This window comes from Bos javanicus, chromosome 23 (genome assembly GCF_032452875.1).
Source record: "Bos javanicus breed banteng chromosome 23, ARS-OSU_banteng_1.0, whole genome shotgun sequence".
NCBI lineage: Eukaryota > Metazoa > Chordata > Mammalia > Artiodactyla > Bovidae > Bos > Bos javanicus.
This window is the reverse complement of record NC_083890.1, coordinates 26,902,988-26,930,434: the sequence shown is the minus strand read 5'-3', so window position 1 is coordinate 26,930,434 and position 27,447 is coordinate 26,902,988. Positions and strand designations below refer to the sequence as shown.

The 27,447-nt window shown below is 37.2% G+C and overlaps 1 protein-coding gene across 1 annotated transcript in view; it reads right to left on the bottom strand.

Annotated features, from left to right (window-relative positions):
- Nucleotides 1-2,543: 2,543 nt before the first annotated feature.
- TSBP1 (testis expressed basic protein 1) overlaps nt 2,544-27,447 on the bottom strand; it is a 67,209-nt gene continuing 42,305 nt past the window's right edge. The window contains exons 29-32 of the mRNA XM_061398485.1: nt 22,541-22,561; nt 10,294-10,314; nt 9,491-9,505; nt 2,544-4,315 (exon numbers count right to left, since the gene is read on the bottom strand). Of these exons, the coding sequence (XP_061254469.1) occupies nt 2,856-4,315; nt 9,491-9,505; nt 10,294-10,314; nt 22,541-22,561 (1,517 nt within the window). The 3' untranslated portion in view covers nt 2,544-2,855. The remainder of the gene's footprint in view (nt 4,316-9,490; nt 9,506-10,293; nt 10,315-22,540; nt 22,562-27,447) is intronic.

Genomic DNA, 27,447 nt, shown 5'->3' with positions numbered 1-27,447 from the left:
CAACCACTTAGCTGATTCTTTAGAATCTCCTCTGCAGCATTCCCACCGATTGATTATGCACTCTTTTCTTCTTTGTTTTAAAAACTTATTTTTAATAGGAGGATAATTGTTTTACAATATTGTGTTGGCTTCTTCCATACGACAATGTGAATCAACCATAAGTATACATTAAACTCTTGCTCAGACTCTTTTAGGTATCCTAATTTTCTTTATTGCTTACATAAAAATCCTTTACTTTGAATCTTCCATTCATTGGTCTTATTTCCTTGGGGTTATACAAAATATTCTAATCCATGATGAACCTTCATGTATTTGAAAATAATTCCCATTTTCTCCCTGTGTGTCCCTCTCCTACCATCCCAGGTGAGACTGTAGAACTTTCTGCTTACTTGAAATTATTTGAATTCCCTTATCATCATGGGCTTCCCAGGTGACACTAGTGGTAAAGAACCTGCCTGCCAATGCAGGAGATATAAAGAGACGTGGGTTCAATCCATGGGTCAGGAAGATCCCCTGGAAGAGGACACGGCAACCCACTCCAGAATTCTTGCCTGGAGAATCCTATGGACAGAGGAGCCTGGCAGGCTACAGTCCATAGGATCACAAAGAGTCAGACATGACCGAAGCAACTTAGCACACACACATACCATCATAGTCTTTCTCTTCTGAAGGCACTCTACTTGATCCACACCCCATGACAGAACTGAATGTAATTCAGAGTATGGGTTAACTAGCACATCAGACTAAAACTGACTTTATAATAAGGTATATTCTGTAGCTACTTAATTTGTCTCTATATTCTGCCTACTTACATTCCTTCTCCTGGCTATCTCATTTTGTAAAGTACTTTTTACAAGTTTATCAGTCATCTTCAAAACAGCAACGTCAGTGGTATATTTCTGTTCTTATTCTCCTTGGAGTCTCAGCTATCCTTTAATTGTACTTTCTTTTTGAAATTCTCATCTTCCTTAATTATCATAATGTTCATTATATAGATCCTCCTTCTGTCTTCCCATACCTTAATTTTCTTCTTCAACATAGTACAAGTAACAAGGTTAGTTCTTAGACCTGTGCTTTTGCTAGCTCTATACTTTATCCTTTGGGGAGGTCATTTACTCTTAAGGCTTCAACTCTGACCTCTATTGGACTGGCTGCAGACCCCTCAAGTGACAAGTGTTATTGTTTGTCCCCTTAAACTCAATATATCTGTTATTCCCTTTCTGCTCCACAAATTAGCTCCTTGTTTGTTATTGTCTGCCACTGTGTTTCAGTAGTCATGGAGTCATCAATTATTTTGCTTTTCCTTACTCATAGTCAGTCATTATGAAGTAGTGATTCTTTTTGAGAAAATATGTCATATTTATCTCTTCTATTTATTCTCTATCATTTACTACTCCAAATACCCCTTAACTAGTTTTACTACCTATGATGTTTCTCCTCTTCAGTCTATTTAAGCATTGTTCTTTAAATGCAACCTTATTTACTTCTGAGCCACCAGGGAAGATCTGGGTTCGATCCCTGGGTCAGGAAGATCCCCTGGAGAAAGGAATGGCAACCCACTCCAGTATTCTTGCCTGGAGAATAACATGGACAGAAGAGCTTTGTGGCCTACAGTCCATGGGGTCGCAAAGAGTCAGACACAACTGAGCGACTAACACTTTCTAACATGACTAACACTTTATTTGCTTCACTGTCCTTCTCAAGGGAGAAGGCAATGTCACCCCACTCCAGTACTCTTGCCTGGAAAATCCCATGGATGGAGGAGCCTGATAGGCTGCAGTCCATGGGGTCGCTAAGAGTCGGACACGACTGAGCGACTTCACTTTCACTTTCCACTTTCATGCATTGGAGAAGGAAATGGCAACCCACTCCAGTACTGTTGCCTGGAGAATCCCATGGACGGAGAAGCCTGGTAGACTGCAGTCCATGGGGTCGCAAAGAGTCGGACACGACTGAAGCGACTTAGTAGTAGTAGTAGTCCTTCTCAAACACTCAAAAGGCTTCTAGTTACCTAATGGATAAAGTATAAATTCCGGGTTTATTTTTAAAATCCCTTCAGAATCTTCTTCTAACCCTCCTTTTCAAAATTATACCACCAAATGCTTATGAGCCTGCTGCAACAATAAAATTTCCTACTTCCCCTGTAACATAACATGGCAGTCTTTAATCCCTTTGGTTTTCTTCTACTTGTTCTACTTTACTCAGCATCTCATCTCTCTTTTGAGATACATCATATACTACTTCTTTCTTCCTCATGAGGGTATCCCCTTCATCTTTCATCCAAAGAGGTTGCTAACTTGTATTATATTGTCCACATAAACTTCATTTTGATGCTTAGAGTTTACTTAAAAAAACTGTCACACATATACATACTATGTCATTGTATATGCTACAAGCTACTTGATTTGTAGGGACTCACATTTTTCTGTACACCCCTTATTGCTAGAACAGTGCCTTGCAAACAGATCCACCAGGAGGAATTGCTGGTTGATTGATTGGTCAGGCTATCACAAAGATAAAATATTTGTCAAAGGAAATTATTTTAATTTTTAAAATAGAAATGTTTTATTTCAGAAAGTATCCAGTCTTTATTGACTGAGTAAATCTAAGTATCAACTTATAACAGAGGTGGAAGTTGAGGTTTGTGACTGAAGAGGTCTAAAACTGTTGAAACTTCCGAATAGCAGAAACTCTGCAGATGTATAGTTTAAAGGCAATCTACTATGATACAGTTAAGTAATGGCTAGGATATGACTTGTATTTGGAGGACAGAAGTCATAATAATCAGTTGTCTTATGGGCCTTTTATTTAACACTGCTCTTCCTTTTTGTTGTACTTCACAAGCAAGGAAAGCTTTACTTGGTTTTGCGCCTTTGTGAAGTTTCCACTTTTTTATCCTTGATTGTCAAGTTATTCTTTCCTTGAACTTTGTCCTTTTCTCCATGAACATTCTTGTTTTTGGCATCATTTTCTTCTTTATCTTTCCCTGTGTCTCTCTTTTCATTGTCTTGCTTTTCTTTGTCTTCTGAACTCTCCTTTTCTTGGGCCGTTTGTCCATTTGATATTCTGGTCTCACTCTTCTCTACTTGGGACCCCTGCCCTATTGGTATTCTGATTTCACTCTTCTTTACTTGGGACCCCTGCCCTATTGGTATTCTGGTCTCATTCTTCTTTACTTGGGACCCCTGTCCTATTGGTATTCTGGTCTCATTCTTCTTTACTTGGGACCCCTGTCCTTTTAGTATTCTGGTCTCATTCTTCTTTACTTGGGACCCCTGCCCTATTGGTATTCTGGTCTCATTCTTCTTTACTTGGGACCCTTGTCCTATTGGTATTCTGGTCTCATTCTTCTTTACTTGGGACCCCTGTCCTTTTGGTATTCTGGTCTCACTCTTCTTTACTTTGGGCCCCTGTCCTTTTGGTATCTTGGCTTCACTTTCTTTTGTTTGGGCGTCCTGTCCTTGTGGTACTTCGGCCTCACTCTTTTCTACTTGGGCGTCCTGTCCTTTTGGTATTTTGGATTCACTTTTCTCTACTTGGACTTCCTGTCCTTGTGATGCTTTGGTCTCACTCTTTTCCACTTCGACATCCTGTCCTTTTTGTATTTTGGCTTCACTTTTCTCTGCTTGGGCGTCCTGTCCTTGTGGTATTTCAACTTTACGTTCCTCTACTTGGGCTTCCTGTCCTTGTGGTACTTGGGCCTCACTCTTTTCTACTTGAACATCCTGTCCTTTTGGTATTTTGGCTTCACTTTTCTCTGCTTGGGTGTCCTGTCCTTGTGGTATTTGAACTTTATGTCCCTCTACTTGGGCTTCCTGTCCTTGTGGAACTTGGGCCTCACTCTTTTCTACTTGGGCTTCCTGTCCTTTTGGTATTTTGGCTTCACTTTTCTTTACTTGGGCTTCCTGTCCTTGTGCTGTTGCGGCCTCATTCTTCTCTACTTTGGCTTCCTGTCCTTGCTGTATTTCAGCCTCACTCTTCTCTACCTGGGCTGCTGCTTCTCTTGGCATTTTCATGTCTCTCACTTTTTCTTGGGATTCCTGTCTTTTCATTATCTCAGCATTACTGTCTTTTACCTTGACTTCCATTTCTATCTTACCTTTCTGCAACTCAGCATCTTGGAAATTGCTTAATTCTCTTTTGTGCTCTGCTATCACGACTTCATCAGAATCTGTAAATGAGATTTTTTTCTGTAGTTCTTCCTTGTTTTCTTCTCGGCTACTCTGAAACTTTGTAGTGCTTCCACTTTTTAGAATCTGGGCTTTGGAATCTGATTTTTTTATAAGTTCTCCATCCATGTAACCTGGAAATATAACTGAGCACACAACAAAAGTGCATGATTCAGATATCAAGTATTTTTGTTTTATTCCTACATAAAACTGACAAATGGAGATAACTTGTGGAGATAACTTGAGATTTTCCTCAAGATATAAAATGGTGAAACTCTACACATAAAATTATATAAATATTGATAACTTTCCAGACTTCTTTCAATAAATCAAAAGATTAATGGAAGAAAAGGTAAAATGTTTTCAAAATGAACTGGCATTTGTTCAATATATTGTGTCTAATAAATAATATTTGATAGCTAATGGAGGATGTATTCCAAAAAGAAATAGAAGTTAATTTTAGAAAAATTATAGAAAGCAATGATTGTTTCTTAAAATAGAAAGAAGAAATTCAAAATATGCTTTTCCTATTGAATAAAGCATATCTCATTAATATGCAAAAGTAATGCTAGTGCTGGCTGATAATTATTTAGTGCTTACCATATACCAGGCAGTAGTGTTCTGAGCACTTTGTATGTATTAACTCATTTAATCCTCACAAAAACCATATAGGGTAGATACTATTACTATCCCTATTTTACAGATTAATAAACTAAGGTACAGAATTTTTAAATGAATGTGAATATGGTCATGAAGTTAGTAGGTGGTGGAGCTGGGATTTGAACCTGAGTAGGAGAAGGTGATGGCACCCCACTCCAGTACTCTTGCCTGGAAAATCCCATGGACGGAGGAGCCTGGTAGGCTGCAATCCATGGGGTTGCGAAGAGTCAGACACTACTGAGTGACTTCCCTTTCACTTTTTACTTTCATGCGTTGGAGAAGGAAATGGCAACCCACTCCAGTGTTCTTGCCTGGAGAATCCCAGGGACGGGGCAGCCTGGTGGGCTGCCGTCTATGGGGCTGCACAGAGTTGGACAGGACTGAAGTGACTTAGCAGCAGCAGTCAGACTTCAAAGGTCAGTTTTAACCGATACCCTAGACACCTGCTAACGCATTATGCAAAAATTTCAAGTCCTTTTTTTCATGTACAGGTAAATCAACTCTGTTGTGTCTCAATTTCTGTGTGTTCTATAAACTTGAATTTGTTAGTTTTTGCCTTTTTTTTTTTTTTTGATGGTTTTATTCCCTGGATTAAGAAAAAACAGTATCTGTAGTACCAAGGAAAATTGTGTAGGTTCTTGCCATGAAGCAGAGGCATGCCTTGCTTTGAGCAAATCCAATATTTAATATTTAATGGCATAGAAAGAATACTGAATTTAAGACTTAAAAACATCCCTGTTACCTGGGTTTATTTGGGTAAATCAGTTAATCCCCAAAGACTTACTTTTTTTCATATTTAGTCTTTTCTGCCCACTTTGTTCAGCTGTTTAAGGATTCTAAACAGTGTTTAAGGAGCATGGCCTTTAGAGACAGACTGGTTTAAATCTGACTCCATACTTGACTAGCTGGGTGATCTTGGGGAAACTTTCTAATCTGTAAAATGAGAACAGGTACTTCACAGAAGTATAAGTAGCTACTTCACAGAAGTATAAGGAGTATTAAATATCAATACTATCTAAGTTAAGCAGTCAGTTCAGTGCATCAAACACAGTATGCAGTGAATAAATGTTAACTATTATTACTGCCACATGAGACAGACACGTTGTCTGTCTCTGTCTCTGATCTATCAAAACTCTCTGTGATCTATCAAGACATTCTTAGTTCCAACCAAATAATTTAGAGAAATGGTTAATTGCATTACAGAAAGATTTACTGCTTAAAATTTAACCTCAGTTTTTAATATAGGAAGCTCTTTGGTACATTTAGGGTTTGATGTTTGAAAAATTAATATATACAAAACTGAATTCTACTAGTTATAAATAAGTGAGATACTTGAATTAGGTAAGAAGGTAACTCTGAATCAAACTGGATATTGTAATTCAGTGTTTTCTGTTTGGTATTTTAAGACTTTGACACCAAGATAAATATAACATCAAGAACCCTGCAGTAATGCTTTTTGAGCCCTTTTGTATATTTTCTTCCCTAGTACTGCTCAGCAAGATATTAATATAGATATTTTATTCTAGAAAAACCCATTTCCAACTTTCTAATGAAAATCAGTGGTAATATATCTTAAGCATTTCTGTATTGAGAAAATCCAGAATATTTTGATTTTGACAGCACTACCAGAGGACACTTTGTTTGGGGGTGTGGTGTGGTAAAGAGCATGATTTTCTACTGAACCTTCTAATCTAAAATACCTCTTAGTTACTTCTAACAGTATCTTCATACCCTTGGTTATTTTAATATCTTTGCTATATATTTTCTACTTTAAAGTTAATTAACAGAAATAGATTTTCTAGGATTTATTTTTTAGAAAACTAGTTATCCCACAAAGTGAAATTTACCCCTATTTCAACTTTGAATTGCAGAAGTAAGCCACAGATAATTCTTTGATCAAATTCTAAGTTCGTCTCTCCCTTCTCCTAGATTTCTAGATGATACATAAATCTTTTCTTTTCCCCTGAACCACATAATCTCCGTATTGTAAAAATTTGTAAGCCCTGGTTGAAAGTCCATTTATTGCAGGCAATAGCCTATATGACAAAATTATAGTATAATCAAAAGACTTAATTAAAATTTTAGTGATCATTGTATTCAAGCTGATTAAAAACTTTAAATTGGGTTAATTTTTGCGAAAGCTAAGTGATATCATGAAACAACTGTCACATTAATAATTCTAATTCTGTGATAGTTAAATAAGGTAGAAAATAGATCATGGGCTTTGTTGGATGTTAATCTTACTAGGTTTTTAATTTAGTGATCATTAGAGCACAATCAGATGTAGACTCTAAAAGATCTTTAAGTATTGGAGACATGAATCATAGTTCTCAGGCTTTGGGTTAAGTTTTGAAAGATCATATACTTATTAGTTGAAAATGGAGGTGAGAAAATAAACTCAGCTTGAGAGGATGATGAAGTTTTATGGGCTGATCTGTCTTAAATCTTTTTTTGAACTATGAATTAAATCTTAACTTCTTTGCACTGAAAATATCAACTGGGAAGAATATGTTTGAAATATTGTCAATAAGAACATATCTTTCACCAGGAAATAATTTAAAAGATTAAGCTGGCAATTAAGAAATATTCATTAAAAATGAATCCCCCTGCAATCCCTTCCCATAGCCCACTTTTCTTTTTGTTAGGAAAACATACACAGTATCATCACCTTCCCCATGTGGGGAGGGCATTTGAGAGCCACAGACACCTCAGGACTAGTCTGAATGTATGTTTCTTGTTCTGTGAATCAAAGGAAATTAATTGTCCCTTTCAATTTTGCCTCCTTCCCCCACCCACAAACCCACCCTCCTTCTAAGTGTGAACTGAGAAAGAACAGTAAGCCTTAAATATGATTAAATATAAAGACATATTTTATGTTTACCAGTGGTTAGAAAGGTTTGAGAGACTTGAAATGTATCTCATGACATTTAAATATTGTTTCTTATGGTGACATTTTCCATAGTTTTAAGTTATTCTTCTGTTTTGTTTTATAAGATTTCATTGAAGAATTGAACTCTTAGTTAAATAATGCTGATATAGACAAATCTGAATTTAAAAAAGTTAAAAGCTTAATCGATTTAAATGAGTTGTCTTCTATTTTTAAAAGGATTCTTTACACACTTAATTATATAGCTTTTCTAGTAGGTATATGTTTGTGTTTAAAAATATCTGATTTGTAGATAAGGTTTCAGGTCTAATTACAAAAAAGACATTGGTGGTTCAGTATAGGAGGCAGTGTGTTGATGTGGAAAAGGTGTGTACTTCGGAGACAATAAATCCTGGTTTTAGGTCCTGACATTGCTGTTTACAAATTCTTTTAACTTGGGCATGTCTGAACCATTTTCCTGATCTGTAAAGTGGGGGATAATAATAGCTGCCAGGCAGGGCTATAGTAGAAATAAGACATACTGTTTTTGAAAATGCCTAGCACACGCATGCATGCATGCTAAGTCGGTTCAGTCCTGTCCGACTCTGTGCGACCCTGTATGGACTATATGGACTGCAGCCAGTCAGGCTCCCCTGTCCATGGATTCTCCAGGCAAGAATACTGGAGTGGGTTTCCATTTCCTTCTCTAGTGCCTAGCACAGTGCACAATATATAAGAGGTGATCAATACCTACTATATCTCTCAAAGTTAAAGTTATTTAGAAGGCAACAGGAAGTACATAAAATTTTGTTTTTAAGTAGTTTTCTTTTTATCAATGTGATTCAGTTGAACTTCACTTATAACTAAAATAGAGTTCTAAATTACCAGCAAAGAGCTAACAGAATTCATAAATCAGTCTTTCATTGTATTTTCCTGGGAGTCAGTAAGGAGATTTCTTTTCAGAGCCTAGAAGATGGCCAGATACTATAGTATCCTTTTAAAAATCTTAAATTTTTTTTCTATTTTCTTAGTCCATTATTTTTTTATTTGAAATAAGAGCTAGAGGGCAGATAAAATAGTCTGTCTTGGCTTTAGGAACATAGTATAAAAAATGCTAAAGTATTGTTTCAAAAATTGGTGTCATATATCTATGACATATGTTGGAGAAGACTCTTGAGAGTTCCTTGGACTGCAAGGAGATCAAACCAGTCAGTCCTAAAGGAAATCAATCCTGAATATTCATTGGAAGGACTGATGCTTAAGCTGAAGCTTCAATACTTTGGCCACCTGATGAGAAGAGCTGACTCATTAGAAAAGACCCTAATGCTGGGAAAGATTGAGGGCATCAGGAGAAAGGGATGACAGAGGATGAGATAGTTGGATGGTATCACTGACTCAATGGACATGAGTTTGAGCAAGCTCCAGGCATTGGTGATGGACTGGGAAGCCTGGCATGCTGCAGTCCATGGGGTTGCAAATAGTCAGACATGACTGAGCAGCTGAACTGTACTGATATATGACATAAAGCAAAATTTGTCTCCAGTGTGTTTTCCAGTGGTATTGATGAATAGCAATACCTACAACTTAGTAATCTATCACACCCTTTTGTGTAAACTTGATCTCTACAGCAACCTCTCCAAAAATAGTTGCTGAAAGTGTTGGAAAATTTTGGAGAATAGGGACATTTAAAATGACCTTGGAAGCACAAGACTATTTGGGGAGTAAAAACAATCAGGTCAGACAATAACTATAAATAATGTAAAACATCAAAGTTGTGAATAGATAATGAACTTACCCATAGGAGATAGTGCTAAAAATGAAACACAAAGGAAGTCAGTGGGAATTTTATATCTCAAGAAGAACCCAATTCTCAATGATACCCTTTGTTGGTTGTTGTTCAGTCCTAAGTCATGTCCGACTTTTTGTGACCCCATGAATGTTAGCATGCCGGGCTTCCCTGTCCTTCACTATCTTTGTTGGTGAATCCAGAAATAGGACTTCCAGGGAGTATAAAGCCCTCTGTTTCATACTCAGGAATCCTGGTGGCCAAAACTCCATATGCTACTCCGTAAAGAAGTAACATTAGAGAGCCATTTAGTGGATTTGAATCTGTGGGTAAGTAATATTCTACCAAAATTCAAACAATTTCCCACCTTTCATTATTCTCTTACAAGTCAGATTTTTACCCACTTTACTTCAGTTTGAAAAATATGTATCATTAGTCAGTTATCAAAATCACCATCTTTTTCTGACATCTCTCATTATGTCAATCCTAGGTTTTTTTTTTTTTTTTTAGTAAAAATTATCTATTGCCAGATTTCAGCATGAAGAAAACAGACTCTTTTGTGACAGACTAGCTGGGAATATACATTGCCAATAATGTTTGGTAGTAAATAGTCAGAACCAACTATAAGACCATTGTATTTGGTGACAAAGAAAAAACAGAGAAAAGGAAATAAAAGTAAGAGAAAATCACTTATTTAAGAAATACTGATTACTCTAAGGTAGAAGAACGTGGAATACAAAAATATCTGGTAACAAAAACCTAAAGTATCTAGACACAGAAATGGGTAAGGAAAGGAAATGATCCAAACTTACTGACTTTTCCAGAACTGTCCACTGAAAGAGACAAAGATAAACACAGCAGTAGGTATTGGGTTTCCCTTCTTCAACCCTCAATCCTCTGCACTGTTTGCAGTCTGTGTCATGAACAATTAAGTTCTTTGAATTTAATTTAAACTTAATTCAAATTAAGTTTATTTGAATATGGAGAACCTTCTTTTCCCTTCCCCCTTCTCTTAGTCTGTTGTGATTAGCTGCTTTATTTAAAGATGTTTTAATGAATATATATATAATCGACATACAACATTATACAAATTTGAAATATACATGTTAATTTGATATGTTTTATATATTGTAATATGACAGTCTTTGCAGGATCATTAGCAACTCTATCACATGACATAATGATCCTTTCTTTTTAGTGGTTGGAATTCTTATGTTGTAGTCTCTTAGAAAGTTTGACAGTTATAGTTTTGTTGTCTATATTTACTATACTGTGTATCAGATCTCTAGATCTTATTTACTACTTGTCGCAAGTTTGTATCCTTAAGCATCTCTCTATACTCACACTCCCAATTCCCTGGTAACCACCATTTTACTTCTGTTTTTTACTAGTTTGACTTTTTTAGATTCCACATATAAAGTACATGTAGTACTTTACTTCCTCTGTCTCTCACTTATCCACTTAGCATAATATACTCATGGTCCATCCATATTGTTGCAAATAGTGATATGTGATTTCTCATGACTGTGAATATTTCATTGTGTACATACAGTCATCCCTCAGTATCTGTGGGAGATATTTTATTCTTTGCACCCCCTGCCCAAATCCATGGAGCTCAAGTTTCTTATTATAAAATGGTGTCATATTTGCATATAACCTATGAACATCCTCCTGTATACTTAAATCATCTCTAGATTTATTATAGTACCTAACACAGTGTAAATGCTGTGTAAGTAGTTGTTTGCATGTGGCTAATTCAAGTTTTGCTTTTTGGAAGTTTCTGGCATTTTTATTCCCAAATGTTTTCTATACATGGTTGGTTGAATACATAGATGCTGCACCCATGAATACAGAGGAATGATTGCATGGGACATCTTCTTTATTCATTCATCCATTGATGGGCACTTGGGTTATTTCCATATCTTGGCTATTGTGATTATGATGCAATAAACATTGGAATACATATATCTCATTGATATCCTGTCTCATTTGCTTTGGGTATATAGCAGAAGAGGCATTGCTGGATAATTTGGTAGATCCATTTTTAATTTTTTGAGGAATCTCTTTATTGTTTTCCATAGCGATTGAACTAATTTACATTCCCATCAACAGTACACAAGGTTTCCCTTCTCTCTGCATCCTTATTACACTTGTTATCTCACACTCTTGGGTATAGCCATTCTACCTGGTGTGAGGTGATATGCCATTTGCTGAAGAGACTATCTTTTTCCCATTTGATGTGCTTGGCTTCCTTGTTGAATATTAATTGATTGTGTATGTGAAGGTTTAATTCTGAGCTATTTGGTTACATAAATTTATTTTTATGCCAGTACCATACTGTTTTAATTACTATAGTTTTGTAATATAGTTTGAGATCAGGAAATGTGAAATATCTAGTTTTGTTTTTTTCCCATCAGGATTTGAGTTCTTTGTGGTTCCATACAAATTTTAAGACTTTTTTTTCCTTCTATTTCTGTATTGAATATGAAGAATACCATTTTAATGGGGATTGTTTTGAAACCTATAGATGGCTTTGGGTATTGTGAATATTTTTAACAGTATTAATTCATCTGATCCACGAACATTGGGGATGGCTTTCCATTGTTTCTTCTTTGATTTCTTTTAGCAAAGTGTTAATAGTTTCTGTTGTACAGTGATTTCCCTTCCTTGGTTAAATTTGTTCCTAGATATTTTATTGGTTTTCATGTTACTGTGAATGGGAAAGTTGTCTTTATTACTTTTTTAGTTGTTTCATTATTAGTGTGTAGAAGTGCAAATGATTCCCAAATATTGATTTTGTATCAGAAAAGTGAAAGTGAAAGTGAAGTCGCTCAGTCATGTTTGACTCTTTGCGACCCCGTGGACTGTAGCCTACTAGGCTGCTCTGTCCATGGGATTTTCCAGGCAAGAATAATGGAATGGGTTGCCATTTCCTTCTCCAGAGGATCTTCCCGAGCCAGGGATTGAACCTGGGTCTCCCACATTGTAGGCAGATGCTTTACTGTCTGAACCACCAGGGGAGCCTTTGTGTCGGAAGCCTTACTGAAACTGTTGACTAGTTCCAAAAGTTTTTTGGTTGCATCTTTGATATTTTCTATATATAAAATCATACCAGCTATAAATAGTGACAGTTTTACTTCTTTCCTGATTTGGATTTCTTCTATTTCTTTTTGTCCTATCCTATGATCTGTACTAAAAAGCCTCTTGATAAAAGTGAAAGAGGAGAGTGAAAAAGTTGGCTTAAAGCTCAACATTCAGAAAACTAAGATCATGGCATCTGGTCCCATCACTTCATGGGAAATAGATGGGGAAACAGTGGAAACAGTGTCAGACTTTATTTTGGGAGGCTCCAAAATCACTGCAGATGGTGATTTCAGCCATGAAATTAAGATGCTTACTCCTTGGAAGGAAAGTTATGACCAACCTAGATAGCATATTAAAAAGCAGAGATATTACTTTGCCAACAAAGGTCCATCTAGTCAAGGCTATGGTTTTTCCAGTGGTCATATATGGATGTAAGAGTTGGACTGTGAAGAAAGCTGAGTGCCGAAGAATTGATGCTTTTGAACTGTGGTGCTGGAGAAGACTCTTGAGAGTCCCTTGGACTGAAAGGAGATCCAACCAGTCCATTCTAAAGGAGACCAGTCCTGGGTGTTCATTGGAAAGATTGATGCTGAGGCTGAAACTCCAATACTTTGGCCACCTCATGTGAAGAGTTGATTCATTGGAAAAGACCCTGATGCTAAGAGGGATTGAGGACAGAAGGAGAAGGGGACGACAGAGGATGAGATGGCTGGATGGCATCACCGACTCGATGCACATGAGTTTGGGTGAACTCCATGAGTTGGTGATGGACAGGAAGGCCTGGCGTGCTGGGATTCATGGAGTTGCAAAGAGTCAGACACGACTGAGCGACTGAACTGAACTGTACTGATGATCTGTCCCTGAGAGAGTTCCAACTGCACTTGAGAAGAATGTGTATTTTGTTGCTGTTGGATGGAATGTTCTATATATGTCTGCTAAGTTCATTTGGTCTAGCTTATAGTTCAATTCCAGCACTTCTCCATTGATTTTCTCTCTAGATGATCTATCTATTGCTGATAGTGGGATCTTGAAGTCTCCTGCTGTTATTGTATTGTTATCTCTTTCTCCCTTCAATATTATAACTGACAATATATTTAGGTGCGCCAATGTTGGGTGGATATATATTTACAATGGTTATATTTTCTTGATGTAGTGACCCTTTCCTTATTATGTAATGACTTTATTTGTCTCTTATTACTGTTTTTGGCTTAAAGTTTATTTTGTCTCAGGTAAGTATGTCCAAGCCAGGCTTCAACAGTACGTGAACTGTGAACTTCTAGATGTTCAAGCTGGATTTAGAAAAGGCAGAGGAACCAGAGATCAAATTGCCAACATCTGTTGGATCATCGAAAAAGCACGAGAGTTCCAGAAAAACATCTACTTTCTCTTTATTGAGTACGCCAAAGCCTTTGACTGTGTGGATCACAGTAAACTGTGTAAAATTCTTAAAGAAATGGGAATACCAGACCACCTGACCTGCCTCCTGAGAAATCTGTATGCAGGTCAAGAAGCAACAGTTAGAACTGGACGTGGAATACAGACTGGTTCCAAATAGGGAAAGGAGTATGTCAAGACTGTATATTGTCATCCTGCTTATTTAGCTTATATGCAGAGTACATCATGAGAAATGCTGAACTGGATGAAGCACAACCTGGAATAAAGATTCCTGGGAGAAATATCAAAAACCTCAGATATGCAGATGCCACCACCCTTATGACAGAAAGCGAAGAAGAACTAAAGAGCCTCTTGATGAAAGTGAGAGAGGAGAGTGAAAAAGTTGGCATAAAACTCAACATTCAGAAAACTAAGATGATGGCATCTGGTCCCATCACTTCATGGGAAATATGTGGGGAAACAGTGGGAACAGTGGCAGACTTTATTTCTTTGGGCTCCAAAATCACTGCAGATGGTGACTGCAGCCATGAAATTAAAAGACGCTTACTCCTTGGAAGGAAAGTTATGACCAACCTAGATAGCATATAAAAAGCAGAGATATTACTTTGCCAACAAAGTCTGTCTAGTCAAGGCTATGGTTTTTCCAGTAGTCATGTATAGATGTGAGAATTGGACTATAAAGAAAGCTGCTGCTGTGGCTAAGTCACTTCAGACTCTGTGTGACCCCATAGATGGCAGCCCACCAGGCTGCCCCATCCCTGAGATTCTCCAGGCAAGAACACTGGAGTGGGCTGTCATTTCCTTCTCCAATGCATGAAGTGAAAAGTGAAAGTGAAGTCGCTCAGTCGTGTCCAACTCTTATTGACCCCAAGGACTGCAGCCTACCAGGCTCCTCCGTCCACGGGATTTTCCAGGCAAGAATACTGGAGTGGGTTGCCATTTCCGTCTCCAAAGAAAGCTGAGTACTGAAGAATTAATGCTTTTGAACTGTGGTGTTGGAGAAGACCACAGTTGAGAGTCCTTTGGACTGCAAGGAGATCCAACCAGTCCATCCTAAAGGAAATCAGTTCTGAGTATTCATTGGAAGGCCTGATGTTGAAGCTGAACCTCCAATACTGGAGAGATTGAAGGTGGGAGAAGAAGGGGATGACAGAGGATGAGATAGTTGGATGGCATCACTGACTCAATGGACATGAGTTTGAGTAAACTCTGGGAGTTGGTTATGAACAGGGAAGCCTGGTGGGCTGCAGTCCATGGGGTCACAAAGAGTTGGACTTGACTGAGCTACTGAACTGGACTGAACTGACTGAACTGAAGTATATCTACCTCTGCTTTGTTTTTATTTCCACTTACATGAAGTATATTATTCTGTCCTTTCACTTCACACATGCCTCTGTGTATTTAGAGCTGAAATAATTCTCCTATGGGCAGAATATGGTTGGATCTTGTTTTTGAATCTGTTTAATGTTTACGTCGGAGAAGGCAATGGCAACCCACTCCAGTAATTTTGCCTAGAAAATCCCATGGATGGAGGAGCCTGGTGGGCTGCAGTCCATGGGGTCCCTGAGTCGGGCACGACTGAGCAACTTCACTTTCACTTTTCAATTTCATGGATTGGAGAAGGAAATGGCAACCTACTCCAGTATTCTTGCCTGGAGAATCCCAGGGACGGGGGAGCCTGGTGGGCTGCCGTCTGTGGGGTCGCACAGGGTTGGACGCGATTGAAGTGATTTAGTAGTAGCAGCAGCAGTGGCATTTATGTACCTTTTGATTGGTGAATTTAGTTGATTATTATATGATCTGTAAGTTTGTCCTACTGCTTTATTGTTTGTCTTCTTATTTGAGGGATATTTTCATTGTTTTTTTTTCCCTACTGTTTCTGCCTTATCTTTGTAAGTTGGTGGTTTTCCATGGTGATGTACTCAGTTTCCTCTTTAAATTTTTTTTGTGAATCTACTCTAAATTTTTGCTTTGTAGGTTAAATGAGGATTACATAAAACATCTCATAGATACAGGAGTCCATTTTTATGCCAACAGCAACTTATTTTCATTTGTTTAAAAGGTTCTGTCCTTTGACTCTTCCATGTATATATACTTTTTTTTTGCAAATCTTTTTAATGTCTGGCTAAAGAGAATATGGCTGAATTCTCATATCTGCTTCTGCATTCAATTGTTTAATAGGCTGTTTCAACTGAATTATATGAAGAAGATCTGACCTTGCATATCAAATATTAACTTTGAATCCCTTTTAATATTTTTCATGTCACAGCTTATATTTTTTATGCTATGAATTTGTCAACGAATGTCTATGGGGTCACACAGAATCGGACACGACTGGTGACTTAGCAGTATCAGTATCAGTATAGCTATAGTTATTTTTAATGCTCTTTTCCTTTAACTTTTATACTATAGCTAAGTAGTTAACACATCATTCAAATACAGAGTTATACTTTTCTAATTCTGTTAAATTTTCACCTTTACAGGAGAATTGTGTACTGTCACATATTTTTATGTAGCTGATAAGTATTTTTTCATTTTAGCCTGAAGAATTAGATTAGATTTTCTTGCAAGGCAGGTCTTGTCATGGCGAACTCCTTCAGCTTTTGGTTTTTTGAGAAAGCCTTTATTATTCATTTCTGAAAGATAAGTTTGCTGGATAAAGTATTATTGGTTGATAACTTTTATCTTTCAGCACTCTGAATATGTTATTTCACTCTCTTGTGGCCTGTAAAGTTTCTGCTAAGAAATCCCCTGATAGTTCACTGTGGGTAATTTGTAGGTTACTTTTTTTTCTTGTCTGCTTTTAAGATTCTTTGTCAGTGATTTTTGGCAGCATCATTATAATGTGTCTTGGAGAGGCCTTTTAGCTTTGAGATAATAAGGCATTCTACTAGCTTCATGGATGCCTATGTCTAAGTCCTTCACCAGGTTTGGAAAGTTCTCAGCTATTTTTTAAAAATAAACTCCCTGCTTACTTTCCCCTCTCTTCTCCTTATGTTACACCAATTATTCTTCTGTTTGCTTTTTCAGATTGAATCTGATAACTCTTATAGGGTCTCTTCACTTAAAAAAATCTAAGTTCTCTATCTTCTTGTAACTGAATTATTTCTGTATCCATGTCCTCTAAGTCATCTGCTCCATCTTCCATTTGGTCTGCCTTGTTACCTGTGCTCTCTATTGCATTTTTCATGATGTTTTTTGGTATACCTAACTTTACAAAGTGAAAAGAGAGCATGGAATTGACACAATATCTGGAAAAAAATATGTTTACACTGAGGAAAGTGAGTAGTTATATTCTAGAGAAGGGGTTAGCAAAGTACAGCCAATGGAATAAATCTATCCAGCCTGCCACATATATGCATACATCCTGCGAGATAAAGAGGAGCTTACATTTAAAAAATGGTTGAAAAAATAATAATATTTTGTAAGGTGTGAAAATTATATGACATTCAAATTTCAATGTCTAAAAATAATGTTTTATTGGGACACATCCATGCTGTTTCTTTTACATATTATTTCTTTTGTGCTACAACAGCAGAGTTGAGTAGTTGTGACAGAGACCTTATGGCTTACAAAACTTAAAATATTTATTATCTGTCCTCTACAGAGAAGTTTACTGACCTGTGCCCTAGAGGAAACTAAAATACTAGAAATAGATTAGCAATTTTACTAGTAAGTACTTGAGCTATTCCTGAAAATCAGAACAAGAAGGTATGTTAATTTTGGGATCAGAAACACAATTGTTCCTTAATTCTTTCTTCTATGGTACCATCACGGAGAAGGCAATGGCACCCCACTCCAGTACTCTTGCCTGGAAAATCCCATGGATGGAGGAGCCTGGTAGGCTGCAGTCCATGGGGTCGATAAGAGTTGGACACGACTGAGCGACTTCACTTTCACTTTTCACTTTCATGCATTGGAGAAGGAAATAACGACCCACTCCAGTGTTCTTGCCTGGAGAATCCCAGGGATGGGGGGCCTGGTGGGCTGCTGTCTGTGAGGTTGCACAGAGTCAGATACGACTGAATCGACTTAGCAGCAGTAGCAGCAGCATGGTACCATCAAGATCTCTAGTAGGATAGAGTGCTATAGTAGGACAGCAGATTCCTCAATGTGTTGTAAGAATCTGATACTTCCTGCTACCTTAATGACTCACTGTGTCTCAAGTTACTGTCATCCCTCTAACTGATCTTACTGCTTTCACCCCTGTCTGCCAGTCAACTTTCCAATATAGTAGCTACAGGTATCCTTTTAAAGTTTCAGTCAGATCGGATCACTCTAGTTAAGATCTACTAATGATTCCTCATCTTGTTTAAGCCAAACTCATTACAGTGCCTTTCCAAGGAAGGCCTTAGAACATCTATCCCCTCATAGCTCTCTGATAGCTTCTCTTTATCTCTTTATGCTCCAGCTGCATGTGATTTCTTGTTTTTCTTCAAAGAGTTCAGAAATGTTTCTATCACAGAGTGGTTTGCTCATCGTCCTCTCTGCCTGAGATACTGCCCTTTAGATATCTGCCTGGCTAATTCTCTCACCTCTTTCATGCTCTATTTCGTAGTTCTATCAGTTGCTGAGAATGAGGTTTTGAATTTCCCAGCTGTAATTGTGAGTTTTATTGTTTCTCTTCTCATTCCTATTAGTTTTCTTTTCTGTATTTTTTAAAGCTCTGTTTGGTACATACATATTTGGGATTTCTATGTCTTCTTGGTGTTTTGATTTTTTTCTTATCTTAATGTCATGCCCTTCATTGTTTCTGGTAAGTTTTGCTTTGAGGTCTACTTTTTGTGATATTAATTTACCCACTCCTGCTTTAAAAATTGATACTTTCATAGTATAGATTTTGTATTCTTTTACTTTTCTTATAATTTCATAGTTGGATCATTAAAAATGTACTACGCTAATTTTTAGTAAGCATTTTTAAGAGCAGTTTTAAGTTCACAGCAATTTTAAGAAGAAAATATGATTTCCCATATTCCTTCTACTGCTACAGATGCACAGCCTTCTGCATTATCAATATCCCCCACCAGAGTGGTACATTTGTTAAACTGACAAACATAGATTGACATATCATACTCATCCAAAGTCTGTAGTTTACATTATGATTCACTTTTTTAAAAAATCTTTGTCTGATTTATTTCACTTAGCATAATAGCCTCTAGATCCATCCATGTCACAAATGGCAATATTTCATTTTTATGGCTGAGTAGGATTTCAGCCATGAAATTAAAAGATGCTTATTCCTTGGAAGGAAAGTTATGACCAACCTAGATAGCATATTAAAAAGCAGAGACATTACATTGCCCACAAAGGTCCGCCTAGTCAAGGCTATGGTTTTTCCAGTAGTCATGTGGATGTGAGAGTTGGACTATAAAGAAAGCTGAGCACTGAAGAATTGCTGCTTTTGAACTGTGGTATTGGAGAAGACTCTTGAGAGTCCCTTGGACTGCAAAGAGATCCAGCCAGTCCATCCTAAAGGAGATCAGTCCTGGGTGTTCATTGGAAGGACTGATGTTGAAGCTGAACCTCCAGTACTTTGGTCACCTCATGTGAAGAACTGACTCATTTGAAAAGACCCTGATGCTGGGAAAGATTGAGGGCAGGAGGGGAAGGGGACGACAGAGGATGAGATGGTTGGATGGCATCACCCACTCAATGGACATGAATTTGAGTAAACTCTGGGAGTTGGTGATGGACAGGGAGGCCTGGTATGCTGCAGTCCATCGGGTTGCAAAGAGCTGGACACGATTGAGCAACTGAACTGAACTGTACTGAATATTCCATTATATATATATATGTATATATATCTTATAAAATAATTTATTTTAATTGGAGGCTAATTATATTACAATATTGTAGTGGTTTTTGCCATACATTGACATGAATCAGCCATGGGTGTACATATGTCCCCCATCCTGAGCCCCCCTCCCACCTCCCTCCCCATACCATCCCTCAGGGTCGTCCCAATGCACCAGCTTTGAGTGTCCTGTTTCATGCGTATGATTCACTTTTGGTGTGATATATTCTATGGGTTTGGGGAAATGTTCAGTGACATATATAGCATTATATTATCGTACATAGTATTTCATTGCACTCAAAATTATCGTGCTCCACCTATTCATGTTTCCTTACATCTTTCCCTACTCCACACCTCACCCCTGGCAATGACTGTCTCCATAATTTTGTCTTTCAAGAATGTCATATAGTTGGGATCATACAGTATATGATCAAACAGTATACTTCCCTTGTGGCTCAGATGGTAAAAGCATCTGCCTACAATGTGGGAGACCCGGGTTCGATCCCTGGGGTTGGGAAGATCCCCTGGAGAAGGAAATGGCAACCCACTCCAGTATTCTTGCCTGGAAAATCCCATGGACAGAGGAGCCTGGCAGGTTATACAGTCCATGGAGTTGCAATGAGTTGGACACGACTGAGTGACTTCACTTCACTATACAGTATATAGCTTTTTCAGATTGGCTTCTTTTATTTAGTAATATGCATTTAAGTTTCCTCTCTGTCTTTTCATGATTTTTAACTCATTTCTTTTAAGTGTTGAATGATATACCATTGCCTGGATGTACCACAGTTTGAAGAACATCTTGTTTGCTTCCAAGTTTTGATGATTACAGTTGAAGCTGCTGTGAAAATCTGTGTTCAGGTTTTAGTGTAGACATACATTTTGAATTCCTTGAGTATATACCAAGGAGCATGACTGACAAATTGTATGTTAAGAATATGTTTAGACTTATAAGAAACAGCCAAATTATCTTCCAAAATGGCTATACCATTTTGCATTTCCTTCAGCAAAGTCGCTTCATATCCCTGTCAGCATTTGGTATTGTCAGTATTCTGATTTTTGACCATTCTAAATAGGTATGCAGTGGTATCTAATTTTTAATTCGTATTCCTTGATGACATATGATGTTGAACATCTTTTTAAATGTTTATTTTCCATCCATATATCTTCTTTGGTGAGGTATCTGTTAAGGTCTTTAGCTCATTTTTTAACTGGTTTTCTTATTATTGAATTTTAAGAGTTCTTTGTATGTTTTAGATTACAGTGTCTTTGCAAACATGTTTTGTCAGTCCATGGCATATTTTCTAATTCTCTTGATAGTGCCTTTGCAGAGGAGAAAACTTTAAAGAAGTCAGCTTATCAATTATTTCTCTTATAAATTCTGCTCTTAGTTTTGTATCTAGAAAGTTATTACCATTCCCAACATCATCTAGATTTACTCCTATGCTATCTCCAAGGAGTGTTAAAATTTTGGGTTTTATATTTAGGGATGTGATCCATTTTGAGTTAAGTAAGATCTGGGTCAAGGTTCAGTTTTTGCAAGTGTATGTGCAGGTATTGCAACACCATTTGTTGAAGTTTATCTTTGCTCCAGCATACTGCCTTTGGTCCCTTGTCAAAGATTAGTTGACTCTATATATGCAAGTAGGGCTATTTCTGGGCTGTCTATTCTGTTCTACTGATCTATTTGTTGTTTTTTTTTTTTTGTCACCAATACCACACTGTCTGGATTACTATAGCTTTATATATAAGTCTTTAAGTTGGATAATGTCGATCCTCCAATTTTGTTCTTCTCTTTCAATATATTGTATTGGCTATTCTGTCTTTTGCTACTTCATATACACTTTTGAATCAGTTTTTCAGCATTTACAAAATATCTTCCTAGTATTTTGATTGAAACTGCATTGAATCTATAGATTACTTTGAGAAGAACCGACATCTTGGTTATATTGAATTGTTCTGGTTATGAACATGGACTATCTTTCCGTTTACCTAGTTATTTGATTTCATTCATCAGAGTTTTGTCATTTTTGTTTTTCAGTTGATCCATTCAGACCAACTCTTTTTGGAAAATGGAGACGTATTCATTTTTTAAAAGTTTGCCTGAGTATTACATAAGTTCCTATTCTGTTCTTTCAAGGAGGGAGCATCAGAAAAGGCTTGTAGAACAGTGCTCCTAATGTTTAGTCTCTGAGCAGCAGTGGTGGTTCAGGTTTAGAGATGAAGGAGGGGACAAAGATCAACTTTTCTTTCTATATTCAACTTATTTTTCATTTGTTTTTCTTTGTTTACATCTGTGCATCTGTCCTTCCTTATACTCTCAGCTTACTCATATTTTCTAATTTTATTTTTCCACCTTTCATCTCTTGGAATTTTGTTTTGTGACCCTATATTTCAGATTAAAATATAAATTTGTTATTATGTTATATCCATGGTCTTTCTGGTGATCTGATTTCAGAGTGTTTTGCCAGCATTGTTTCCCTTTGTTTCTATTCTGTAACTTAATTCTCTAACCAAAGGAACATTTTTTTTTCTTTATCCTTGACATATGGTTTCCTATTTCTGTAGGCCTTTAATTTACAGCCTTCCTCCCTAAAAACTCCCAAACCCAACAACCCCCCAAACTATTTATAACCTAAAATAATACTAAAAAGTGTGGAAGAAAAGTGGTGGAAAATAGTCCCTCAGGGTTCAGACTGGTCAGATGTTAAAAGTATCAGGGCAAATAAAGGAACACAGGTATTATAGATGACCAGAAGAAACTGAGAAAGACGATTAGAACTTACCAGCTGCCACTGGACCAATTACTAAAACAGAAAAATAAAAAAATTATTATTTAAAGAATTATGTACTTGGTTCCCATTGAAAACCCCACTAGGAACATCAGAAAAGGGACTTTGGGGAAACAGTATGTCTTATATCAATATTCTATTCTGTATTAATTCAATCTTAACTACACTTGAATAACCTAAATATCAAGATCATTTTTTTGGTTGTTGTTATTGTCCAGTTGCCAAGTCATGTCTGACTCTGCGACCCCATGTCAAACTCATGTCCATTGAGTTGGTGATGCCATCCAACCATCTCATCCTCTGTTGTCCCATTCTCCTCCTGAACTCAGTCTTGCCCAGCATCAGGGTCTTTTCCAACAAGTAGGCTTTTCACATCTGTGGCCAAAGTATTGGAGTTTTAACTTTAGTATCAGTCCTTCCAGTAAATATTCCAGGTTGATTTCCTTTAGGAAGGCCTATTTAATGGGTTATATGAGTGAAATTCACTTTCCTGATGAAAAATTTTTGTTTCTAAGATTCTTAACTAGGGCAAGAGTCACAACATTTTAGGAGAATGATCATCAGTTCAAGATTACTATTTTAAGTTTCTCTTCTTTTTTTCTGTCTTTCAATATTCTCTCTCCATTTCAAACCTTTAACCACCATGTCAGCTCTCATATTCCTTTTGCAGTAGAGAACATTTATTTATAATTGTCAATTTAAAAATTTTTGTCATAATTTTTCAATTTTTTTCTTTCTGATAACCTCTGGGCTTTAACCAGAAAATTTAAATATGGTTTAATAAGTAGCATGTGTAAAACATGTAACCATTTAAAATTAGAGTTTTTACTTGCACATTTTCCAAGGGTATCAGTTCAGTTCAGTTAAGTCATTTCAGTCGCTCAGTTGTGTCTGACTCTTTGTGACCCCATGAATCGCACGCCAGGCCTCCCTGTCCATCACCAACTCCTGGAGTTCACCCAAACTCATGTCCATCGAGTCGGTGATGCCATCCTGCCATCTCATCCTCTGTCATCCCCTTCTCCTCCTGCCCCCAACCCCTTCCAGCATCAGAGTCTTTTCCAATGAGTCAACTCTTCGCATGAGGTGGCCAAAGTATTGGAGTTTCAGCTTTAGCATCAGTCCTTCCAAAGAACACCCAGGACTGATCTCCTTTAGAATGGACTGGTTGGATCTCCTTGCAGTCCAAGGACTCTCAAGAGTCTTCTCCAACACCACAGTTCAAAAGCATCAATTCTTCAGCACTCAGCTTTCTTCACAGTCCAACTCTCACATCCATACATGACCACTGGAAAAACCATAGCTTTGACTAGGCGGGCCTCTAGGTTGGTCATAACTTTGCTTCTAAGGAATAAGCATCTTTTAATTTCCTGGCTGCAATCACCATCTGCAGTGATTTTGGAGCCCCCCAAAATAAAGTCTGACACTGTTTCCCCATCTATTTCCCATGAAGTGAGGGGACCAGATGCCATGATCTTCATTTTCTGAATGTTGAGCTTTAAGCCAACTTTTTCACTCTCCTCTTTCACTTTCATCAAGAGGCTTTTTAGTTCCTCTTCACTTTCTGCCATAAGGGTGGTGTCATCTGCATATCTGAGGTTATTGAGATTTCTCTCAGCAATCTTGATTCCAGCTTGTGCTTCTTCTAGACCAGTGTTTCTCACGATGTACTCTGCATAGAAGTTAAATAAGCAGGGTGACAATATACAGCCTTGACATACTCTTTTTCCTATTAGGAAGCAGTCTGTTGTTCCATGCCTGGTTCTAACTGTTGCTTCCTGACCTGCATACAGGTTTTTCAAGAGGCAGGTCAGGTGGTCTGGTATTCCCATCTCTTTCAGAATTTTCCACAGTTTATTGTGATCCACACAGTCAAAGGCTTTGGCATAGTCAATAAAGCAGAAATAGATGTTTTTCTGTAACTCTCTTGCTTTTTCCATGATCCATCGGATGTTGGCAATTTGATCTCTGGTTCCTCTGCCTTTTCTAAAACCAGCTTGAACATCTGGAAGTGCATGGTTCACGTATTGCTGAAGCCTGGCTTGGAGAATTTTGAGCATTACTTTACTAGCATGTGAGATGAGTGGAATTGTGCGGTATAGAACAGGAAAAATTATAATGACAAATGAAAAGTCTCAGGAGCTTCAATTCCTGATCTTCTATAGGCCTAAGTCTTTCATATGTTTAGAGTGGGCAAATGGAGTTGAGTTAAGCTACTGTCTTTTCTTCTCGATTTTTATGAAAATTGAAACATTTATTTAAATTTTGCTCCTATTTTTTTTCTACTTCAGAGTCTAATCTCATAATGTGTCTGTTCTGTTCTTCATTTTCCATTATTTAATTCTTCTAAGTCTGTCACTTAATTTATTTATTCCTTGTCTTATCTTGAAAATATTTGAGCAAAAACCATTGCTGCTGCTGCTGTTGCTAAGTCGCTTCAGTCGTGTCCGACTCTGTGCGACCTCAGAGACGACTGCCCACCAGGCTCCCCCATCCCTGGGATTCTCCAGGCAAGAACACTGGAGTGGGTTGCCATTTCCTTCTCTGATGCATGAAAGTGAAAAGTGAAAGTGAAGTCGTTCAGTCGTGTCTGACTCCTAGCAACCCCATGGACTGTAGCCCACCAGGCCCCTCCGTCCATGGGATTTTCCAGACAAGAGTACTGGAATGGGGTGCCATTTTAGGACATTTCTTCTATTAAAAATAAGGCCACATTATGTCTGTTCTCTTTATTCTTTGCATGAATATATTTCTCAATATCAACCATTTTGGGAAATACAGAAAAATTTAAAAGCAAAGGAGATGGGGAAATATACTACTTAGATTTTGCATTAATAAAAGTGATTACAGCCAGTCAAAGCATGGGACTGGAACCCTGTAGGGGCCAAAGGACACTAGGATTGCTAACCAAACAATTGTTGATGGGTTTGGAAAAGAACTCTACTAACCTAACACAAAACTCAAGCTTCCAAAAATTCAATTACTAATCAATTTCTCTGTAGTGGAAGAGGAAAGAAATTCCTGAGACCACTTTCTCTTTTAAGAAGGAAGCTGCAATGAAACATCATAAATCAACCCCTCTCCTATTTTTGTCCAATAATTGAGGCTGAAGGACAAATGTGGAGGCATTAATATACCCACAACTTCATATAAATAGGAAAGCTGGGGGATGACATGCAGAAATTGTTATGGTAGAAGTTATTAATATCTAGATATTATTAATGGTTCACATTATTATAAAGTATTAAAATTTCATAATTATGGATAAGCATTATTTATGAATTATAAGCTAATAGTGACTGTAAAGACTTATTACACTAAGTTAAAGATTTATTCTTTGCTCATAGGTCATTTAGAATAGAGTTGAAATATAGTCATTAGATAGAATGACTGGCCTTGTATGTGGAGGGGGTATGAAAAGCTGCTGAAAAATAGGCAGCTGGTGAATTTATACCTAAAATCTCATCCAAGTCAAGGTCATGCTTCCACCTAGTGTATTGAACAGAGTTTGTATTAATGCTATTACTCTTGAAAGTAGTAAAAATGGCCAAACATTTTATCATTTGATAAGAATAGCCAGTTTCCTCACTACACTTAGAGGGCACTTAACTAACGTCAACCAAGAGGAAGCTCTGTGTGACTGCCAAATAAACAGCTAAACTCCTAGAGGTACTTCAAAATCCTGTGTCAAAAACATAAAAATAGATCTCTCTCTGGGGTGTTACTTTGAAAGAATAATGTAATCTCTCTGACTAAAAGAGTTAGAGAGGCTATCATCCTCTAGTAACTGGAACATGAAATTTTAAAGTCTATTTTAGGAGGCATAGGTAAGAGGGTAAAGTATGTATCTATACACGTTTCTTAGGAAATAGAGAAAAAAGAATTTCACATTCATTGGTAATTTTTGAAAAATTATTTCTTTTAAAAGTTCTCCACTGCAAAGTATGTTAAAGTGGACCTCGAGGATAGTAGGAGAAAGGTATCAGATGTTACCACATTCGAATGTAGCTCATAATTTTCCTGCCTCTCTCTTTTGGTGAAGAGATTTGACTTCCTCTCTCGTCTCTTCATCGTCAGATTTTCCTCACAGCTTGACTTGCATTGATGAAATGTTTAAACTGTCACCAGCATTTGTTTTTCCCTATTTTATTTTTTTTCTGTCAGTAGGGGTTTATGTTTTCCACTAATTATAAATAAATTAGTTGTTCCAGTAATGTGGAATAATGAGAATGAGAACATCAAATTTTCAAAGAAATGACTAAAGACAATACCAAATAAAGATAATATAAATTAAATTTTAAGAGATTAAATAGTTTACCAACAGCCACATGCCTGGTAAGTGTTTTAACTGAGATTTGATTGGTCTGTCTGATTCCTTTCTTAGACACTGAAATATTACGTTTCCTTTTTTTTTTTTAAACCAGTTAGCATCATGCAAATTGTTTTGTTCCATATTTAGAATGATTCCTTAGATGTATATGGAAATGGAACTACGAGTTTAAAGGATACTCTATTCTTTATATTTTTTTTTATAAAAAATATAAATTTATTTATTTTAATTGGAGGTTAATTACTTTACAATATTGTATTGGTTTTGCCATACATCAACATGAATCTGCCACAGGTATACACGTGTTCCCCATTCCGAACCCCCCTCCTTCCACCCTCCCCATACCATCCCTCTGGGTCGTCCCAGTGCACCAGCCTCAAGCATCCAGTATCGTGCGTCGAAATTGGACTGGCGATTCGTTTCATATATGATATTATACATGTTTCAATGCCATTCTCCCAAATCATCCCCCCCACCCCCACAGAGTCCAAAAGACTGTTCTATACATCTGTGTCTCTTTTGCTGTCTCACATACAGGGTTATCGTTACCATCTTTCTAATTCCATATATA